The following is a 19,707-nucleotide window of genomic DNA, read 5'->3' on the forward strand; positions in this document are numbered from 1 at the left end:
AGTGAAAATAAACAAAATAGATAATAAAAAATAGAGAAAATCAATGAAACCAGAAGTTGCTTCTTTGCAAAGATAAATTGACAAACTTTTAGCTAGACTGACCAAAGAGAGAGACAGAGAGAGAGAGAGAGAAAGAAAGACTCAAATGTCTAAATCGAGAATGTAAGGAGGCTCCTTACTACCAACCTTACAGAATTAAAAAGGTCCGTAAGAAAATGAAAAGGGGGCACCTGGGTGGCTCAGTCAGTTGAATGTCTGACTCTTAATTTCAGCTCAGGTCATAATCCCAGGGCCATGAAATCAAGCCCTGCATTGGACTGTACGCTGAGTGTGGAGCCTGCTTAAGATTCTCTGTCTCTCTGCCCCTTCTCCCCATTTGTTCGTGTTCTCCCCCCCCTCCCTCCTTCCCTTCCTCTCTCTTCTCTCTCTCTCTCTCTCTCTTTCTCTATCTCAAATAAAAAAATAAAATGACAGGAACAATCATATGCCAGCAAATTGGATAACCTAAATGAAATGGACAAATTCCTAGAAAAACACAAACTGCCAATACTGACTCAAGAAATACAGAATCTGAGTAGAATTATGACAGTAAATAAGATTTTTTTAAAACTTCCCACAAAGGAAAGCCCAGGACCATATGGTTTCATGAGTTTGTCATGAATTGTAACAAATGTTTAAAGAAGATTTAACACCAATCCTTCTCAAACTCTCCAAAAAATAGAAGAGAACACTCCCGATCTTCTTCTATGATATCAGTAGTATCCTGATACCAAAGCCAAACAGACTTCACAAGAAAACTTATCAATATAAATGCAAAAATGCTCAAGAAAATACCAGTAAACTGAATCCAGCAGCATATAAAAGAAATTATACATCATGACCAAGTGGGATTTATCCTCAAAATACAAGGTTGGCCCAATGAAAATCAGTCAATGTAATATACTAGATTAGTAGAATAAAGAACGAAAATCCCATGATCATCTCAGCAGATACAGAAAAAGCATTTAACAAAAATCCACCACCCTTTCTTGATAAAACACACACACACACACACACACACACACACACACACAACGAAGTGGAAAGAGAAGGGGACTTCAACAGCCTGATAAAGAACATCTAATGCCCCACAGCTAACATCTTATTTCATGGTAAAAGACTAAAAGCTTCCCAACCTAAGATCAGGAAAAGACCAGGATGTTCACTCTCACCACTTCTGTTCAACTTTGTTCTAGAGATTCTACCCAGGAAAATTAGTCAAGAAAAAGAAAAGGTGGGGCGCCTGGGTGGCTCAGTCGGTTAAGCGTCCGACTTCAGCTCAGGTCATGATCTCGCGGTCCGTGAGTTCGAGCCCCGCGTCGGGCTCTGTGCTGACCGCTCAGAGCCTGGAGCCTGTTTCGGATTCTGTGTCTCCCTCTCTCTCTGACCCTCTCCCATTCATGCTCTGTCTCTCTATGTCTCAAAAATAAATAAACGTTAAAAAAATTTTTTTTAAAAAGAAAAAGAAAAGGCATCCAGGTTGAAGAGGAAGATGTAAAACTATATTTAATAGATGACATGATATTTTGTATAGAAAACACTAGAAAATACACACAAAAAGACAGTTGCTAAATGAGTTCAGCAGGGTTGTAGGATACAAGAACACACAAAAATCAATTGTATTTCTATACACATGTAATCCAAAATGAACTATCCAAAAATGAAATGAAAACAATTCAAGTTACTCTCTCAAAAATAGATAAACATTAAAAAAATAATAAATTTAAAAAAGGGGGCGCCTGGGTGGCTCAGTTGGTTGGACATCCAACTTGGGCTTGGGTCACGATCTCGCGGTTTGTGGGTTTGAGCCCCACGTCAGGCTCTGTGCTGACAGCTCGGAGACTGGAGCCTGCTTAGGATTCTGGGTCTCCCTCTCCCTCTGCCCCTTCTCTGCTCATGCTCTCAAAAATAGGTAAACATTATCATCAAACGAATCAAAAATAATAAAAGACTTGGAAAACCACAAAACATTATTGAAAGAAATTTAAGACCTAAATAAATGGGAAGACACCCATGTGCAGGGAATGGAAGACTTAATATTGTTAACATGGCAGTCCTCCCCAAATTGATCTCCAGATTCAGTGCAGTCTCTGTCACAATCCCAGTGGGCTCTTGCAGAAATGGATGAGCTGATCCCAAAATGCATAGGGAAATGCAAGGAACTCGGAATAGCCAAAACAATCTTGGGGAAAAAAAAGAGAGAGAAAGTTGGAGGATTCATACTTCCTGATTTCATAACTCCAAAATTACTGTACTCAAGATAGTATGGTGTTGGCATAAGGGCAGGCATATGGAATAGAATGGAGAATCCAGAGATAAACCCACACATCCATGCTCAGTTGTTTTCCAGCGAAGACGCCAAGACCATTCGGTGGTGAAAGAATGGGTTTTTTTTGACAAACGATGCTGGGACAGTTGGATGTCCACATGCAAAAGCATGAATTTGGACCCCTACTGCTATCATATACAAAAATTAATTCAAAAGAGGTGAAAGACCCAAATGTAAGCACTAAAACCATGGAACTCCTAAAAGGGAGCACGGATGTGACACCCAAGAGCGTAACTGAGGGAAGAAACATGGTTCTTCATCAAAATGTAGAATGTCTGTGTGTCAAAAGGTGGCATCGAAAGTGGAATCACTGCGATCACACCAGGGTTGCAGGCCAACCACAGGTCTTTTGTGCCTCAGGGCCAGAAGTGGGGGAGGTGATGGCTTTCCCTATAAGGTCTTGTGGCCAGGAAAGGGGGCTTGACAGGAAGGCCACAGTGGGGACGAGGGAAGGAAGATGGAAAGGAAGTGGCCAGCTGAGTGATAGACAAAAACTGAAGGAAGTGGGTGGGGTGGGGGGTGTTGCTGTAGGGCCTGGCCTGGGGTCCTTGACGATGAATAAAGTAAAGCTTAGGATGGGAACAGACTCTCTTGGCATCACCACCACCACCACCACCACCATCATCATCATAGCTAATAACCCATCATTACAAGCCTCCCTTTATAAGAAGTCTGTACCTTCATTGAGTCCTTATGACTCTAACCATAAATTTTAATGAAGACATACGAAAGCCTCCACTATTAGCTGCCTGATGGGCATATGCACATCATTACAGTGGCATTAAAAAGAGCCCTTATGAATGGGGACAGTCGTCCACCTCACCAAACACCTGAACTCACAAGAACTCTTCACATAGACGTAGCTCCTCTGACATTTTCTAGAAATGCCAGCAAACATGTCCCATGCTGGAAGAAAGCAGTGTTTGATGGCGGTGCCCGCCTGGCAGAAGAGGGTGGAGGTTAATCACACGGCTAGACGCTTTGACATGAACCAGGAGAACCCAGAGGCAGCTAACATCTCTGTTCTAGCAGAGGGTGATGTGTGAAGACGGGGATGAGAAGATTGAGGACCGGGAAAGGGGGAGGAAAAGAGGGAAGAGTCTACTTTGAAAGCACATTATTAAAAAGCTTCTAAGTTTTTCTGTCTGCCTTGTTTCTCCTACTGCTCGACCTCCACAGTGTATCTGTATTTTTCAATACAGGTCTCAACCTCTCAAACCTTCCGGGGATCACCCTATCCATAAGATAGTATCTCAACTTCTTAGCAAGGCATTTGAGTCTCTCACCCGTATTTATTTCAGCCTCACTTTGGGTCAGTCAGTGGCTTCAGACTTGCTGCACGCTTTCACACCTGTGCTGGTGCCCCTCCCCCTGCTTGGAATGACCTCTTCAGCCTCTTCACCTTGCCCATGCCTAAGCATCCTCCAAAGCCCAGCTCACATGTCGTCTCCTCTTTGAAGCTGTCCCTGTTACCTTCCTACCTCTTCATCCTGCCACACTCCTGCCCAATGCTAGGTGGAATTCAGCATAGCATTGGTTACAAAACTTTGTTACAGTTTTTATCATACGGAATCAAATTTAGTTCATGAGTTTGTCTTCTACTAGATCATGAAGTCATCCAGCCCAGGAATTTATCCCAACACCTGATAGAGAGAATGGCCCAAGCAGGAGCTCAGTAAACGCTCCTTGGAGTAAATTAAAAAAAAATATATATATATATATACACACACATATATACATATACATGTATGTATATGTATATATATACATGTATGTATATGTATATGTATATATATATATTTTTTTTTTTCTGGCAGAGTTTTCCTACACAAAACTATTGAGGTCCATCCTATCCAGCAGAGAAGGGCCTCTGATCTATAACACAGCAGCTAAGTACAGAGGCCATCATAGAGAAACTCATTTCTTATTTTTTTTTCTTTGAAAATCTTTTTATTGAAATAATAAATTACTTAACAAACTTCACCCTTTTAAAGTATACAACTCAGTCCCAGAACATTTCCGTCACTCCACAAAGAAACCTAGTACCTGTTAGCAGTCACTCATAATTCCTCCGTCCCCTCCAATCTGTGGCAACCACTAATTAATCTATTTTCTGTCCCTGTGGATTTCCCTGTTGTGGACATTTCATGTAGATTGGGCCGTATAATACCTGGTTTTTGTATGTTTGGTTTCTTTCATTTAACATGATGTTTTCAAGGTACTTCCATGCTGTGGCATTTATCAGTAATTCATTCCTATTTATGGCTGAATAATATCCCATTGTATGGGTATACCACATACCGTTTATTTATCAATTGAACATTTGGGCTGTTCCTGCTGTTTGGCTATTATGAATAACGATGTTATGAACATCTGTGTGCAAGTTTTTATGTGGACATATGTTTTCAACTCTCTTAGATATATACCTAGAAGTGGAATTGCTGGATCATATGAAAATTCTATTTAACTTTTTGATGAACTTCCAAACTATATTTCACAACAGCTGCCCTATGTTATATTCCCACCAGCAATTTATGAGGGCTCAAATTTCTCTACATTCTTGCCAGCACTTGCTGTTTTCTGTTTTTTGTTTTTGCTTTTGTTTTTGTTTTTAATTATAGTCTTCCTGGTAGATGTGAAGTAGGCTCTCTTATGGTTCTGATTTGTGTTTCCCTTGTAATTGATGATGCTGGGAATATTTTCATATGTTTATTGGCCATTTGAATAACTTCTTTGGAGAAAGGTCTATTCAGTTCCATTGTCCGTTTTTAAATTGGGTTATTTGTCTTATTATTGAGTTGTAACCGTTCTTTATATATTCTAGATATGAGAGTCTAAATGTTTTCTCCCATTTTGTGGATTTTCTCTTCACTTTCTTGGTGTTCTGTGACACACAGAAGTTTTAAATTTATTTTTTTGGAACTTGAAACCATTCTGGTTTGATCAGAGGGTGGGCAGGCTTAAATCTCCACCCTATCTGTACCCACCTTTGGCACCCACATAAAAGTTCTTGGAGTTCCATTAATTATAGTATGAAAACCATTGATTGTATCCCGAACAGTCATTCCGTAAACCTGTATTAATCCCAGAGCTAGGTATTGGGGTTAGGGATGCAGTTGCTACCATTAAAATTTTTCTACTCTAGTCAGGGAAGCAGACCAGTAACAGTCATATCTAAATAGATCGCTTGAAACTGCCGGTAGTATAAGTCATGGGAGACTTGATGGCCTGAGCTCTCAGGAGCACACTGGCTCTTTTTTTAACCACACATAAATGGGTATTTACGACCAGGTTTTTAATGATGTTTGCAGCTATGGAACTTCTATAGTAAAAAGTGTGGACAAGGTGCTGGGAAACACAGACAAGAGGGCTGATGATAGAGAGGATAACGTACCAGAGGTTTCTACAGAGAATGGGACCCCAAAGAGCAAGGGGGAGTTAGGCTCAGAGATACCTGAAGCCCCCACCAGGAGTTCATCATGGCTGCAGTGCTTGGCAGAGTTTTAACAGATGAGACCAGGGCCACATTTCAAAGGATCTTTACACTGTGCCTAAAGGCATTTTCGGGGGGCGGGGCATACCGAAAGCTTTAAACTGGATTGGTGGAACCAAATTTGTGTTTCAGAAAAATCACTGACAGGGTTGTGGAAGGTGGTTTGGGAAAGGCCCTTAGGAAGCTATAGTTCTGATCAGCGATTATGAGGGCTTTCACTAGCCTTAGCATGTTTGAAGAGTATTTAGGAGATAGAATAAACAGACTTTGGCAAGTAATTGGATGTAGGGGAGAGCGGAGAGGTGGGGTCAGGGATGAAGCATGCAGCTTGGGCAGCTAGGCCCTCACGGGCATGAGTCCCACAGAGAGAAAGACATGTTCACGGGAAGAAGACGATTGGCATTCTGTTCATAAGATGGTACCACGTGCCTCATTCAAGATGCTATTAATTCCTGTTCTAGACCCAATTATAAGTAGTTTTATCAACTAGACTCTAAGTACCTAGGCTTTTCATTTCTAGCTTTATACTGCTGCACCTAAAGTGCAGGGGTCACTTATGAATATTTGTTGAATGAAATGTATACATAATTATAAGAACTTACTACCTGTCTTTTCAAGACTTCGGAAGAACCAGTCCAAAAAGTAAGAGAGTATATGATGAGAAGGCACTTAACTAATATATGTGGTCCTTTATCGAAATTCTAAAGTCTAGCCTTAATCTCTATGGTTTACAGAATGTTTCCCCAGGGAAACATGTTGCTTTCCCATAACACTCCATTTTACAGATGAGGAAACTGAGTGACAGTCAAAGGATATGGCTCTTTCCACTTACTACACTATAACTGACCTTGCCAGAAGGAAAAAGTGGCAGCTGAACATTCTGACATCACAAAGAGAGATTATTTTAAAAGCTATAGAAAAAACAACTTAGAAACATTGCAGACATGCCCCAAGGGCATAGATCTATTGCAACACAGTTCGGTTTCGCTGTCTATAAGAATGACTCCAGGTCTTTAAGAAAGAATTGAATTCTATTCTGCATATCTGTTTAAATCGGCAGGAAGGAGCTTGACTCCTTTTAGAAAGATTTATATATACCAAAGGTTTAACTCCTAAACCCTCCGGTTGTCTTAAAAAGATTCATTCATGGAGAATCACTCATTCCCAGACAGGTTACTGAGGGCTGGTTAACTGAGGAGCTGCTGGGCTATGAACACGGCAGGTGCTCTCTGGGGGCAGAGGGTTGGGGTGAAAATGGTTGCCTAAGAAAATCTCCCTGGAATTCAAAAAGTGGTATTAACCAACCCCAGAGGAAATAATATGCATTCACTTTTTTACCTAGGGGACTTTGCCATCATTCTGGCTTCTGAAGTTAGTAAAAAGTAAAAGGAATCCTCATCCCCTCAGCTCCCAGCCTCCAAAGGCTGGCCTGTTCCTTTTACAATATGTAACTGCAGGTGGTTTACAGTGAGACAAGAATTGCTGGCCTGAGCTTTCTGATGTCCTATGCAGGCCCTCAGCTTCTTCCCACATAGCTAACACTCTGACCACTCCAGTAAATGGGTGTCGACATGCAATTCCATGATGTTTATAACTTGTATGAATTAGTGACTGAGGCATTAGAAACTTGGTAAGTTAATACAAGGGGATATACAATAGTCTTGTCCTCCAGCGATATTGCTAACTAGACCTGTATCCCATAGAGTTGGGAATATATAATTGGGACCCTGAAAACTGATACTCCTCTTTTATGTAAGGCAGCCTTTAGAAATCTAATACCTCCTTTGAAAAGTCCAGTATGCTTAAATTAATGCAGTTTGGCTGGTTTGAAGATTGAAAATAGGTTAGCATTAAGGCCATGATTCCTTTAGTAATTACTTTTTCTATTGGTAATAACTGTTTCTTTAGAAATGACATTAACATTCTACCAAAACACAGCAGTAATCCAAAAGTTAATGTTCTGTTCATTTATAATTATATTTAATTCATATTTATGAGTTGTCGGGAGGGAGGAGAAAGAAAGAAGTGAGTTTAAAAAATGTAACAGAAGAAACAAGTTAAAAGCAAAATTTTTCCTGATAGTCTGAAGGATGTACAAAGTCACCTAAATGGAAAAAAATAATTTCCAAAGACACAGTTATATAAATTCAGATTTTATTAGCTACTGCTGAAAAAAATCTGTATTTTTATTATTTCCTAGTGGCACTGAGTGAATTCAGTGGATAGACTTTCACCATTTCTTCTTTTTCACTAACTGAAATATTAGCATAAACGTCCCTATGATTTAGATTTCAGTAAGTCAATTAGATTTGGGTTTTGTTTGTTTGTTTTTAACCAGGAAAAATTCTGCATCTTTAGGCAGTCATTGAACAAGTAGCCTTGTGTTGTTTTCTTTGAATTGTCCATGAAGCCTGATGTATTATTAATGAATTAATTTCTTGGTGGTGGAGGCGTATGAATAGCGTTCTGTGAATGGGCAGTTGCCTGGTGGGGCCAGTTTTGGCTGCTGTCATTTAACATGTGTTGCTCTATTGTGAAGTCTTATCCAGCCGTAGGACAATGCTCATTTAATCCACCATGATGGGACCTACACACCCTGAGCCCAAGTTGGATGCCAGGGTCAGTTACCCAGCAGCTCAGGCTGGGGCACTGCTCCGCCTCACTGCCGAGTTGATGTAATCATTTTGCCTGCCGTTCATTTTCCCTAAACCAGGGAAAACGCGTATGTGAACAGTGCAAATGTTCTCAAAAGAGATTCCAAACCGATCGGCTGGGTGTTGCCTCCATTCCAGAATGGAGGCAGCGTTCCAGGGAGTATAAGTTCCTTCCTTCCTCCTGGAAATGGAAGCGTTTGGGCCCCCAAGATCCCTGATGTTCTGAGGTCCAGAGTAGCAGATGGCATTATGATTTTCCAAATCCTGATGAACATTCTAACTGAACTTGTTCATTTCACAGTGTGTAGTTCTATTTTTTTTTCACTTCCTCCCCCTTCTTCCCTCCCTGTCTCCCTCTCTCCCTGTCTTTGTTCCTCTCATATTGACTAATTTTAAACCGACGTGCTATCTTCTTTACCCAGCTTTAAATTCCCTTCTCCCCGAGTTTATTGTTTGGAACCAGGTACAGCACAATTTCACATACCGTTTCCAGCCTTTGAGTCACAGCTCACACCGCCTTTGAATTTGTTTATCAAAATGTGTGAGCGGCTACCACCAGCACTCCTCCTCCACGGAGCCCCTGGAAGTTCAGCTTCCCCCTTATCCATAGCTTGCAGCACAGGTGGCAAACGGTGGTGATTATTCTAACAGTCGAGTGAACATCAGGAGGACATACAGTGTGACGATGTGGTCTTTGGATTTCAGGGAGTTCTCGGAGTCTGACTTGATGGTGTTATGGCTTGTTGATTTTTCAGGACACGGACCTGCCAGGTTCTTGCCCTTGAACGGTGTGTGGATGTAGTTCAGGTGTCTCCGTGCCAACCCCTTACCTATGAAAAGAGGAATAATTCCTTTCATTTCGGAATCTGTTAAGCGAGCGTTATTATTCTCCCGGAGATTTTCCTCTTTTGCTTTTGTTTAATATAGCTGATGATCTACCTGTAATCTAAGATTTCTTTTAATCAGCACTTCTGTACATAGAACCTGGTGAAGTGTGTATATTAACATTATAATTTAAGTCCGGGATCAAACATGTGTAGCTGGACTTTTCCTGAGGAAAAAAAATTGACCTCACCAGCATATGAAATTCAAACACTATATAGGGACAAGGTAAAACCACAGGTAGGAATTGCTGAATAATTACCTTTAGACCAGCCTGAGCAGGAAGCTTCCCACGAGGGTGAGCTCATTTAATGGTTCCTAAAACTCAATCTTGTGGATGTCAATGGTCATGCTTGATTATTTGCAGTAGTGTTTTATGGAAAAGCAATAGAAATGCATTGGGAGGCTACAGACAGAGAGGACAATAACGGGTTTTACTTTTGTAAATGAAATCCCTTTGGTATGAGACAAGCATGTTTTTTGCTGTTCTGCTTACGCCACGGAAAAGGGAGGTATATGTGGATGTTAGTGTGCAAGTATGTGTGTAAGTGCGTGGGTGTGCTATTCATACAGACACCTATAAATATTACTGTGCACTATAGCCTATGACCAACAAGTGACCTAAAATAAAAAGAGAAAAAACAATGTTTATTAGCTTTGGAGAGAAAGCAACTGTAAATATGGTTTAAAAGATTAGTCCATTTTCCAGTTCTCTACTATTTTCAAGGAAATTTATAAAACATCAAGATCTCTGCCATAGGTTTAGAAAATCTCTAGGTAAATATAAATCTTTTACGTGACAAAAATTGTAGAGTAAATGATGGGTTAGTTTTGATGTTAATGACGACGTGTTTTCCTCTTCTCTTTGTATCTGGATAACTTCTGGAACGTGTTTACGAGAAAAAAAATAGGGAAAATCTTTATGATCTCAAAGTTCAGTTACCTACAGACAGATTCCTTTAGACCTATTCATTTATATTTTGTGGGTTTTATAAGCCATCAGGTTGTGATGTTTCCTTGGCTAACAGCTGGGTCTCCCTTGCTTTAAGGGCTTATAGGTCAGGTGGATGTTTCAGTAGCAGAAATTCAGGCCTTTTGCCCCTGGTGCCAGGTCCTTCTAAGACAAGTTAAATGAGCTGCTACTGTCAGCCCAGACCCAGTGGACAGAACTTCACACCAAAATGCCCACACGTGTAATTTGTCACATCTGGCAACCCAGAGCATGGGGTGACCCGGTGTGGAAATTGAATCATCTTTCACTTTCTCTGCTCAAGGCTTGATGTGGAATGGGGAGTAAAAGGAGGGTTTTCTGGCCTCCAGCCGAGGAGGGTCACAGACACTCTTTTCTGATGATGTCCATCTGCAAGCCTTCCTAAATTCAAAGCCTCATTCCCAGCCGCTGTCCCTCATAACACCCCAAAGATTAGGTTGGTTGTGTCTGCATTGTGAAATCAAAAATACACATAATGGCAAAATACCGATTGTTTCCTCACAGAGTGACCATGTTTTTAAGTAAACTGAGTGTTGTTTATAAGCACTGACTGACTTTGTAAACTCCAATGTGTACTTACGGTTCACTCATATCTTAAACTGGGCTGCCTCATTCTCTGACTGACCAGGAGCACCTATCCATCTATTTCCCACCTTTCCCTCTCTGACAAGATGTGACTGTCTTCTCCCCGCCTACCCCCACCCCTGCCACAGTCTGTTGTAGCGGCAACTTACAGGTGCAAACACTGAGGACCTTCAAAATACTAAAACTGAGCTAATTTCCCAAAATCTACCATTGGATGACACTTTGGACACATAGATTTTTTGGTTTGTAGATAAGCTTCTGTGGAGATCTTTAAAGGTGAGGGTGCTTTTTCTGTGTCTTTTTTTTCCTCTTGTTTTCAAACAAACCAGGTTTCCTCTTCAGTCAAGAGGAGACTTATCTGGATCCTGCAGGTGTCTCGTGAAAATGCTATTTTAAGGCAGTGAACAGCGGAGACTCAAAAACCAATTTGGGGTCTAACAAGGCAAAATTCTGTTCTGCCTGACGTGAAGCCACTGGAATTACAAACAGCCTTTGACCCCAACACTGTGGACAAAAGTGGAGCAGTCTAAGAGAGCCGTGGCAATTAGCGTGAGTCCCAGTGTGTAGGAACAGAAATCGTTGGGCCAAGCCAAAGGAACATCAGGCTTGAATTAGAAAATTTATTTTTTAAGTATTAGTGCATAACTCACTACTGATCAGACTCCACGTGCTGTTAACTACCTACTGGCTTGATGACTTGAGGTCTAGAAATGGGCTCTTAAAAATGTTGGAAGGCTTGCCATATTCTGTTTAACTTGCCAGGCTGGTTTAATCTAACCACATCCCAACTGATCATAGAATTCACCAGCTGGCCAACACCTTGATATTTTGAGAAGTGGCCCTTCTGTCTTCCTTCTCTTACTGCCAGTAAGTATAAAATCTTGGTTTGAAGGAATGTCTGTTTTGCACAAAGAGAAGGGAACAAGACACAGATTAAAATGAATGCCAAGCCCTTACTTGGCCATTTCCTCCATCCTGCAGGGCTGTTTATTAGGGGTGCACACCTTATCCCCCTGAATAATATACCAGTTCTTTAAGGTTATGGATTAAATATCAGTCATCCCAGAATGCCAGGCTCAGAGCCTTTCACATGGTAGGTGGTCAAGAAAACTATTGACTGAATGAACCAATAAATAAGTAATGAATGACTATCATTTTTTTTTTTTTCAGAGAGAGAGTGCGTGCATGTCAAGTGGGGGAGGGGCAGAGGGAGAAAGAGAGAGAGAGACTGGGTGAATCTTAAGCACACTCCACATTCAGCGCAGAGCCCAACATGGGGCTCGATCTCAGGACCATGAGATCATGACCTGAGCTGAAATCAAGAGTCAGACACTTAACCAACTAAGCCACCCAGGCGCCTCAGACTATCATTTTTATACAGTATTTCATGTCTGTGCCTTATCAGTGTCTGAATTAACTACCATATCCTTGTCAGGTTTCATTGTGATATTAATTATGAGTTAAAGGGAAAAATTAAATCCTCAGGTTATTTTCTTAAGCCAAGTTCCCTTAACTGCTTTCCATTTGAGTAGTTATGCCAGCCTTTCCCCTTACATAAAGCTAAGCTCTGCCAAGAATCCGGACCTCATCAGAGTTTTTAAAAATAGGTCCCTACCTTTTTCTTTCTAAACGTTCTGTTTCAACATCATTTTAGATTCATATGCAGCTGTAAGAAATAACATGGAGAGGGCCTGTTCACCCTTCACCCGGTTTCCCCCAGTGGTAGCAGCTCATAAACACAGTACAATGCCACAACCGGGATATTGACATGGATAGAATCCACTCAGTTTATTCAGATTCTACCAGTTTTCTACGTACTCAAGCGTATGTGTGTGTGCACATGTGTGCACAAATGTCGTCATGGATCTTTTCAAAGCCAAGAAACATCATAGTTAAAAAAAAAAAAACTCTACATTTAAAATGATGATCTCTCTTTTAAGTAAGTGATTCCAAAAGCCTCATCTGTGTTTTCTGTGTGTCGAGTACCCAGCCTATCTGCCCGCTCTCAAGTCATAAAGTGTGCTTATTGACATACTTAGTCTGCAAGTGAACTAGCAGCAGCAGTGACTGGAATCAGACCTCCTTCTCCCTCCCCCCTCCCCCACTCTTTGACTGTGCAGGTATGTACACACACACACACACACACACACACCAACTCAGATTTTCTGCTGCTTGCCTTTTTTTATGCCTGAGTACCTTGCTGACAAGTGCTAATAACAAAATACCCAGAGAGAGTCCAGTTGAAGTTAGCATACATTAAACATTCTGAACTTGTCCTTTTGCTCATAGATTGTGCATAATTAATAATTAAACAGTTTCAGTTGTAATGGGTTGACCTTCCTGAACTGTTCATTATTCACAAGGCAAAGGCATCACTCAAACTTTTTTCCCGTTGTCCTTCGCTGTTCTCTAGCCTGCCACGTGCTTGTGTTCCAGTTGTTTAGCAAAGGGGGCTGACCAGGTAGTTACAGAAACCTCTGAGACTTGGGGACTGTCCTCCTTGATGACCAGAATTGCTTACTGAAATGGTTTATGGCAGCTGTTTTTATATAACAGTTGCCGGCTCGATAACAAGATCCAGCCTGTGTCCCTTTAGCAGGACTCTAAAGTTGATTTGGGACTAGAATCTCAGGTTAAGGCTTCTGGTTAAGGTTGTGTCCACTGCTTCATTCCATACCTCTGCCCTTAGAAGTTCAACAGAAGAGCTAACCCCCCAAAAAAGCCCTTAAGGTGAAGTATGGCACCCAGGGTCTTAAAAAAGAGTGACTTTTATTAACAATTTAGAGTCAGTTTCAGCCAGTCCTGAGAGTTATTAGTGTAACTGCTTCTCCAATTCGCGCTTATATTTTCGAAATGTATTTGTTCATCTTCCCTAAACCCATATTTGGCAGAGGACATTTTTGATAAGTAGCAGCAAGTACTTCACTAGATCCCTGAACCCCCTGGCATGGTTCTCAGTCTCCCTCTAACCTGGCGGTGACTGGATGCTCTCCCTCCCTGGGAGCTGCAGGGAAACTGGGACAGCTCCACTCTGAGCTGAGCCTCCCTCCCTCCTTCGCGCACATTTGAATTAGATAATGAAATAGGCAAGTTCTTAGAGGTGTTTTACATGCTGATCTAAATAAACTTCTGATTTTACTTGCTTAAATATGAGAAAAGTATACTTGAAAATCCTCCAGTGTGGTAAATACTATCATTTGCTTTCCTTCGGAGTGTTAACTGCCTGTGTGCTTTTGTGGAGTGGTGAGGCTCTCAGAGGACTCCTTTGCTCCCCCTCCACCCCCATGTTGGTCGTGGCATTCTGACTGCCCCGCCCCCCTGCCTGCCATTCAGTCTTCTGTATCTCAGAAAATTCTCCTTTGAGGTATGCAAGAGACATGGATTTTTAAAAGGAAAAGAAATACCTGGCATTATGCATGTGAGATTAGAATTCCTCCCCCCCCCCCGCCCCCGCAACCACCCCCCTGCATCTCTGATGACTGATTCTTTCCAGGCACCCCTGAGAGGAGAATCCACTCTCTCTGGTTCTGTAAAGTCGACTTGGGCTGGCATTTTCACAAGTGAAATAAATTATTCATGGGTACCACCCAGTGTTCCTTAGTTTTATGTTATGAGGAACTTAACAGGCTACAATATCAGGTCTTAAATAAAATTAACTACCCATGCAAAGATGTCACATTTCCTCGCCTTGTTTCTCATCCATGTTAAAATGACATCTTCATCAAGTTGCCTAGTCTATAATTCATTAATTTACTCTTGGTATCATACTTTGAAATGAGGTCCACAATGACATCATTTTATACCAGGATCTCCATAGAAAACCGGCCCAGAATTTTAACCATCTTGGTAAATATTCAGCCACATTAAGGCAGCAGGCTTTTCTCTTCCTAAACATTGCATTTTAAATCAGCTACTACTCAGACACTTCCAGTACCACAGCCTTCAAAAGTATCTCCGAAATGATGACTGAGGGGACTAACTACCTGATCAGAGCCCATAGTTTTTGTACCTCAGACTTTGAACCATTTTTTTACTAATAGTTTTTGAGACAGTGAAATGTCATTTCTTGAACTGGGCCTCGTAGGGTCTTGCAGGCATGGTGATATATATGGCTTTCCTAAAACAGGCCAGGCTGAAATTGATATCATGTTTTATTTTTGCTCTTCAAACCGATGGGACTTCTGTGACCATTTTATAGTACCTTTATCGAAGACTTGTCATGTTACTGCGTGCCTTGTTTCTTTTGAGCGGACTGTTTCATCAGCCCCCCGTTTTTCATGTCGTCTCTGTGTAATGCCTGCATGTAATCCTTTGAACTTGGCAAGATTTTATTTCACTCCCGTTTTCCTTTGTTTTCCTTTCTTCTTGGAAACCTTTCTCTGCCGATGAGAATTTTAAGTTTATGATCACTAACTAACTAACCCTGCTCTGGATGAACAGAGTAAATGCAAAGAGAACAGATATGCAAAATCTAAGAATCATTTTGTTCACATTCCTTTTCTTTTAACCTCTTTGGGTTTTTGGGGTTTGTTGGTTTTTGGTTTTTGGTTTTTTTGTTTTTTGTTTTTTGTTTTGTTTTGTTTTGTTTTGTTTTGGCTGCTCTGACCCCCTCAGTTCCTTTTGATTTAATTGTGTTTTCCAGCAGTTTCCAATTGTTTGAATTGGAAACAAAGCCTTAATAAGAGTTCTAGTTAATTTTCTGTCTTGTAATTACCGATCTCATTTTTCTGATAATTGGCCACAGCAATTATATGTATATTTACTAATCACATAGGAGGCTGTGCAATTGTATCTATCTGCCACCATTGATAATGACACGCATATTGCAGAGGTGCTTTTATCATCTTCTTTTTTCCACTACATCAAAGCTATTTCCTCTCGTTCTCAATAATGAATACATGCATGCATTTGACACAGTTGTGTGCTAGAGAAATTGTTTGGCTCCCACCAAATGCTGCATGCTCTGAGTTTCTTGCCTGCAGCGCTGGAAGGTTGTATGTAATGATATATTGCTCATCCAAATGGCCAAAGCACTCCAAAGCACAGTGAGATTAAAATAAGTCATTCCTTTGTTAATTTAAATAGGTGCATGTATCATACTTTGCAGGGCACTTTGTGTAGGGATGTCAGAGAGGAAAAAAGCCGCCGAAAGGTATTTTTAATAGCAAATGAGAATAGATGGGAATGGAGTCATTTGCAGCTGCCTACTTTATGTGGCTCTCTTGTTCCAACTGTAGGTCTAATGAGATGACTGTTAAAGTACTCTGCAGTGTAATTTCATTACATCCTGAGCCGTTACACTATAAACACAGTGGCGCTCTCTGTCATTCTTGGAAAAACTCCTAAATTCTTAAAGCCTTCCTTTGCAAATGGTAATGGGGTCTGCTCCCTGTGTTACCCGGTGGTTGTCATTTGTTGCTGTGTTGTTTCCTGCTCATTTGAGTGACTCCCACCTCCACCCCAGTTCTGTTTGGTGGTCAAGGTGGGAGGTTTTCATTGTGTCCTTAATTCACTGGTTTTCTCCTATGACGAGTTTGCCTGGACTGGCAACTAGGCTAAAATTCCTTTTCAAGAAACAGCTTCTCCCATAAAAGCCTTTCTATTCAAGTAAAAAACAGAAACAAAAACAAAAGCAAACCGACCCACATGATTCGGCAGGCAGTTAAGATCGGTTGAATATACAAATAAATGTAAATAAAAGGGAAAGTGTAAATAAATAGCAAATCCAGTAAAAGAAACAGAGGTCAGCACAAGAATAATTTCACAGCTCTTTGTTAATTACAAGACCATTTGTGTGTTACTTAAATAATCATTAATTTCTCATTTACACTTTCGTACCTTCTTTCCTACCCTGTGGCTATCATTGTCCTTTTTTCACCTCCCCTCCCTCTTTGCTCTCATGTTTCTCACTATTGTAAAATGTGTGTGGCTTTAAATTTGGCGTTTTTACATAAACATGTGGGAGAGGGTGTCGACAGTCTTTTTAATTGGACGAGGCCTTATTTTCCTTTCCACATGTTGGTGAATCCCTGTTATATATTCTGCTGCTCCTTGGGGGGAGGTGGGGGTGGATATAAAGGAAGAAGAGGAATTGTTGTGACTTTTGGTGACTTGTTTCTCCTCCATCCCAGGATTCGCCCGTCCTTCCGGTTGGAGAGTTCTCCGAGCCATTTGTACATTTCATCACTCAGTGGTGAGCCCGTTTGCAAACATGCCATGCCCTCAATGTAAATGATACATGCCATTAACTCTGCGGCTCCGTGAGACCTTATGGCTCTCCCTGCTTCCTTTTGGAGACGGGAGGGACTTCGGGGCCTTGGGCAGATGGGGCAGCAAAGCTGAAGAAATTGTTTAAATTATGTAAACGTTATTTACACAAAGGGTCGTAAATGTACTTTAGAGGCTTTTTCCTGTCTTAATAAACAGCTGAGAATCAGGCTACTTCTTGGAGCACAGATACTGTTGCTACCCAATTTTTTTTTTTTTTTTTTTAAGAAACACACAATTTTATAGCCCCTATTGAACAGACATATGAAGCTTATTTTTATTAATGTAACCTCAAGTTACCCATAAAACTGTCTGTCACTTAGTGGAAGCAGCATAGTTTATTAATTCATCGGATTGTCAGTAAATAACTTTTATCCTTGGTTATATTTTAGACAGACTACTGGTGTCCCATTTCAGTGAATTTTGATGTTTGAAAGACTATGAAAACATGGTTCCATTAGGCCCACTTGAACAGTTGGAGAACTGGGAGGAACCGCAGGATTTTGGTCAAAGGGGCCCTCAGAGCCTCTGGGCAGCCCCTCGACATTTGACACTTGAGGAAGGGTTCCTTTTGCACCCTCTGCCTTTTTCCCCTCAGTAGAACGAGGTCTCCTCCACCTGCCTCTTCCCCAGTCAGTGGCCCAGGCCCCGTCGCTCCACTGCCCTCCTTCTGTCTTCTCCCTCACCTCTGCATGGAGAGAGACAGAGACAGGGAGAGAAGGAAACTGGGAGCATAGCAGTGACCACCCCAAAGCAGGAGACAGAACGAACTAGAAACTGTTCTGGACATTCTGGAACTTTCTCATAACTGCCTCTACATTTCTTCCTCTCATTCACCGAATTCCATTCTGTCACCCCTCCAGAGTCCTGTTGAGTGGTGGAAAATGAACCTTTCATTCCTGCAGTACCACGAAATGGTGCAGCCAGGAGTCCTTGCTAAACTGAAATGGTTGTACACTGTCCCCTTCCCCTCCCCACCCCCATGATCCATCTGATGATTACACTAAAGTGAAACCAAGAAATATTCCTTAATATAAATGTCAAGCTTTATCACCTTTTTGACTAAGTGTAATATGTTACCTCTTAATAAAAATGTCTCATACAGTTTATATTCCATAGACAAATATGTGAGAAAGAGATCCCCCCCCGACTTTAAAAATTTTATTAACACTGTTTCTATTTATTTAAAATACTAATATAATATTCTGTAGCTTTTAAAAACTGTTTTTACCCTGCAGTCATTTTATTTCCAAAGCATGCCGTGTTGGAAAAAGCACATATATTGGCTGAACACTGGACTCCTGGGCTCATTGATAATATAGAGCCATTATCCAGAAATGTGGATTAATCTCTCTTAATTTCCTTTACGTGGAATTCCTAGAAACACTCAGAAGCACATCATGGGAAGGCCCCATTTTGAAATGCAGAAATTGAAACATAAACCGTGCCGTTCCTAAACTGCCCGGGGTGCTGGTTTGGGCATCACCTGCCCCGGAGATGTGGGGTTTGTGATCAGATGGCTGTGCATCTCGCTGTGTGGCCTGAGACCCACTTGGGGGTGGGGGTGTAGCTGGTTCTGGGCAGATGGGGAAAAGCAGATAAGACTCTACCTTCCTTCTGCCCAAAAAATTAATCAGCTGCTGTGTAGAAGTTTAATGGAGACAGGGGGAGGGATAACCTGTGTTGAAATTTCCACAGATGTCAAGCCGAAACAGAAATGATAGTGGGTAATAGCCTTGTTTTCCCAAGAGATACAGCTACTTTGGAATGTCAGATTAGGACTGTTACCAACTCCACCGGCGAGACAGCTTGAATTACTTGCTAATGGATGCAGTATTTGAGAGGTGCATATGGTTATTTATAGGGAAGGCAAATGTCCTCGATGTCATTAATGGTTCATAACCACGGTTCTTATTTACCAAATGATCATTAAGTCTTTCTACTTAAAAAAAAAAAAAAATAGTCAGCAAATGCAGGGATTATATGATGGGTTTTCTTCTAGCTTGTTAGAGGTCGCCTTATGTAAAGAGAAGCATCTGTGTGATTTTGAAGTAATAGAAGAAGCAGTCATCTTTCATGACTTCGTGCCGCAGACACTGAGTTTAGCACAGATACGGCCACCAAATAGGTAGTTACCCATAGTCACGTCAGTGCCACGTATGAGTGCTTCATTGTGTAGCTGCGTACATGACACAGCTACTGATTATACGGACTGCATGTGAGACAAGCAATATTTTGTATGAGGAATGGGATTCTTTAAGCAGCTTAAACAAACTTAACTTCCCCCACGGCTATTTAATGAATACCAACTTGCATTATGTAGCCAGAATAAAAGAAAGTGGAGATAATGTTAACGGCCCATTTGTAATTTTATAGCATTATCTAGATTCCTGACGTCTTTATATATTATTTGTCATTCAGAGAAATAATGAAAGGAATAAGATGTTTTTTCATTTGACCTGATAGT

General features: G+C 41.1%; 1 protein-coding gene across 17 annotated transcripts in view; it reads left to right on the forward strand.

Annotated features, from left to right (window-relative positions):
• Window positions 1–19,707, forward strand: part of MAP2K5 (mitogen-activated protein kinase kinase 5) — a 282,473-nt gene that overhangs the window by 224,182 nt on the left and 38,584 nt on the right. For 8 of the 17 annotated variants that reach the window (XM_049611807.1, XM_049611808.1, XM_049611809.1 and 5 more), the window contains one exon: window positions 17,105–17,166. The exons of the other annotated variants lie outside the window; for them this stretch is intronic. In XM_049611807.1, the coding sequence (XP_049467764.1) occupies window positions 17,105–17,166 (62 nt within the window). The remainder of the gene's footprint in view (window positions 1–17,104; window positions 17,167–19,707) is intronic. 17 annotated transcript variants of the gene reach the window in all.

This window comes from Panthera uncia (genome assembly GCF_023721935.1).
Source record: "Panthera uncia isolate 11264 chromosome B3 unlocalized genomic scaffold, Puncia_PCG_1.0 HiC_scaffold_1, whole genome shotgun sequence".
Classification (NCBI taxonomy): domain Eukaryota; kingdom Metazoa; phylum Chordata; class Mammalia; order Carnivora; family Felidae; genus Panthera; species Panthera uncia.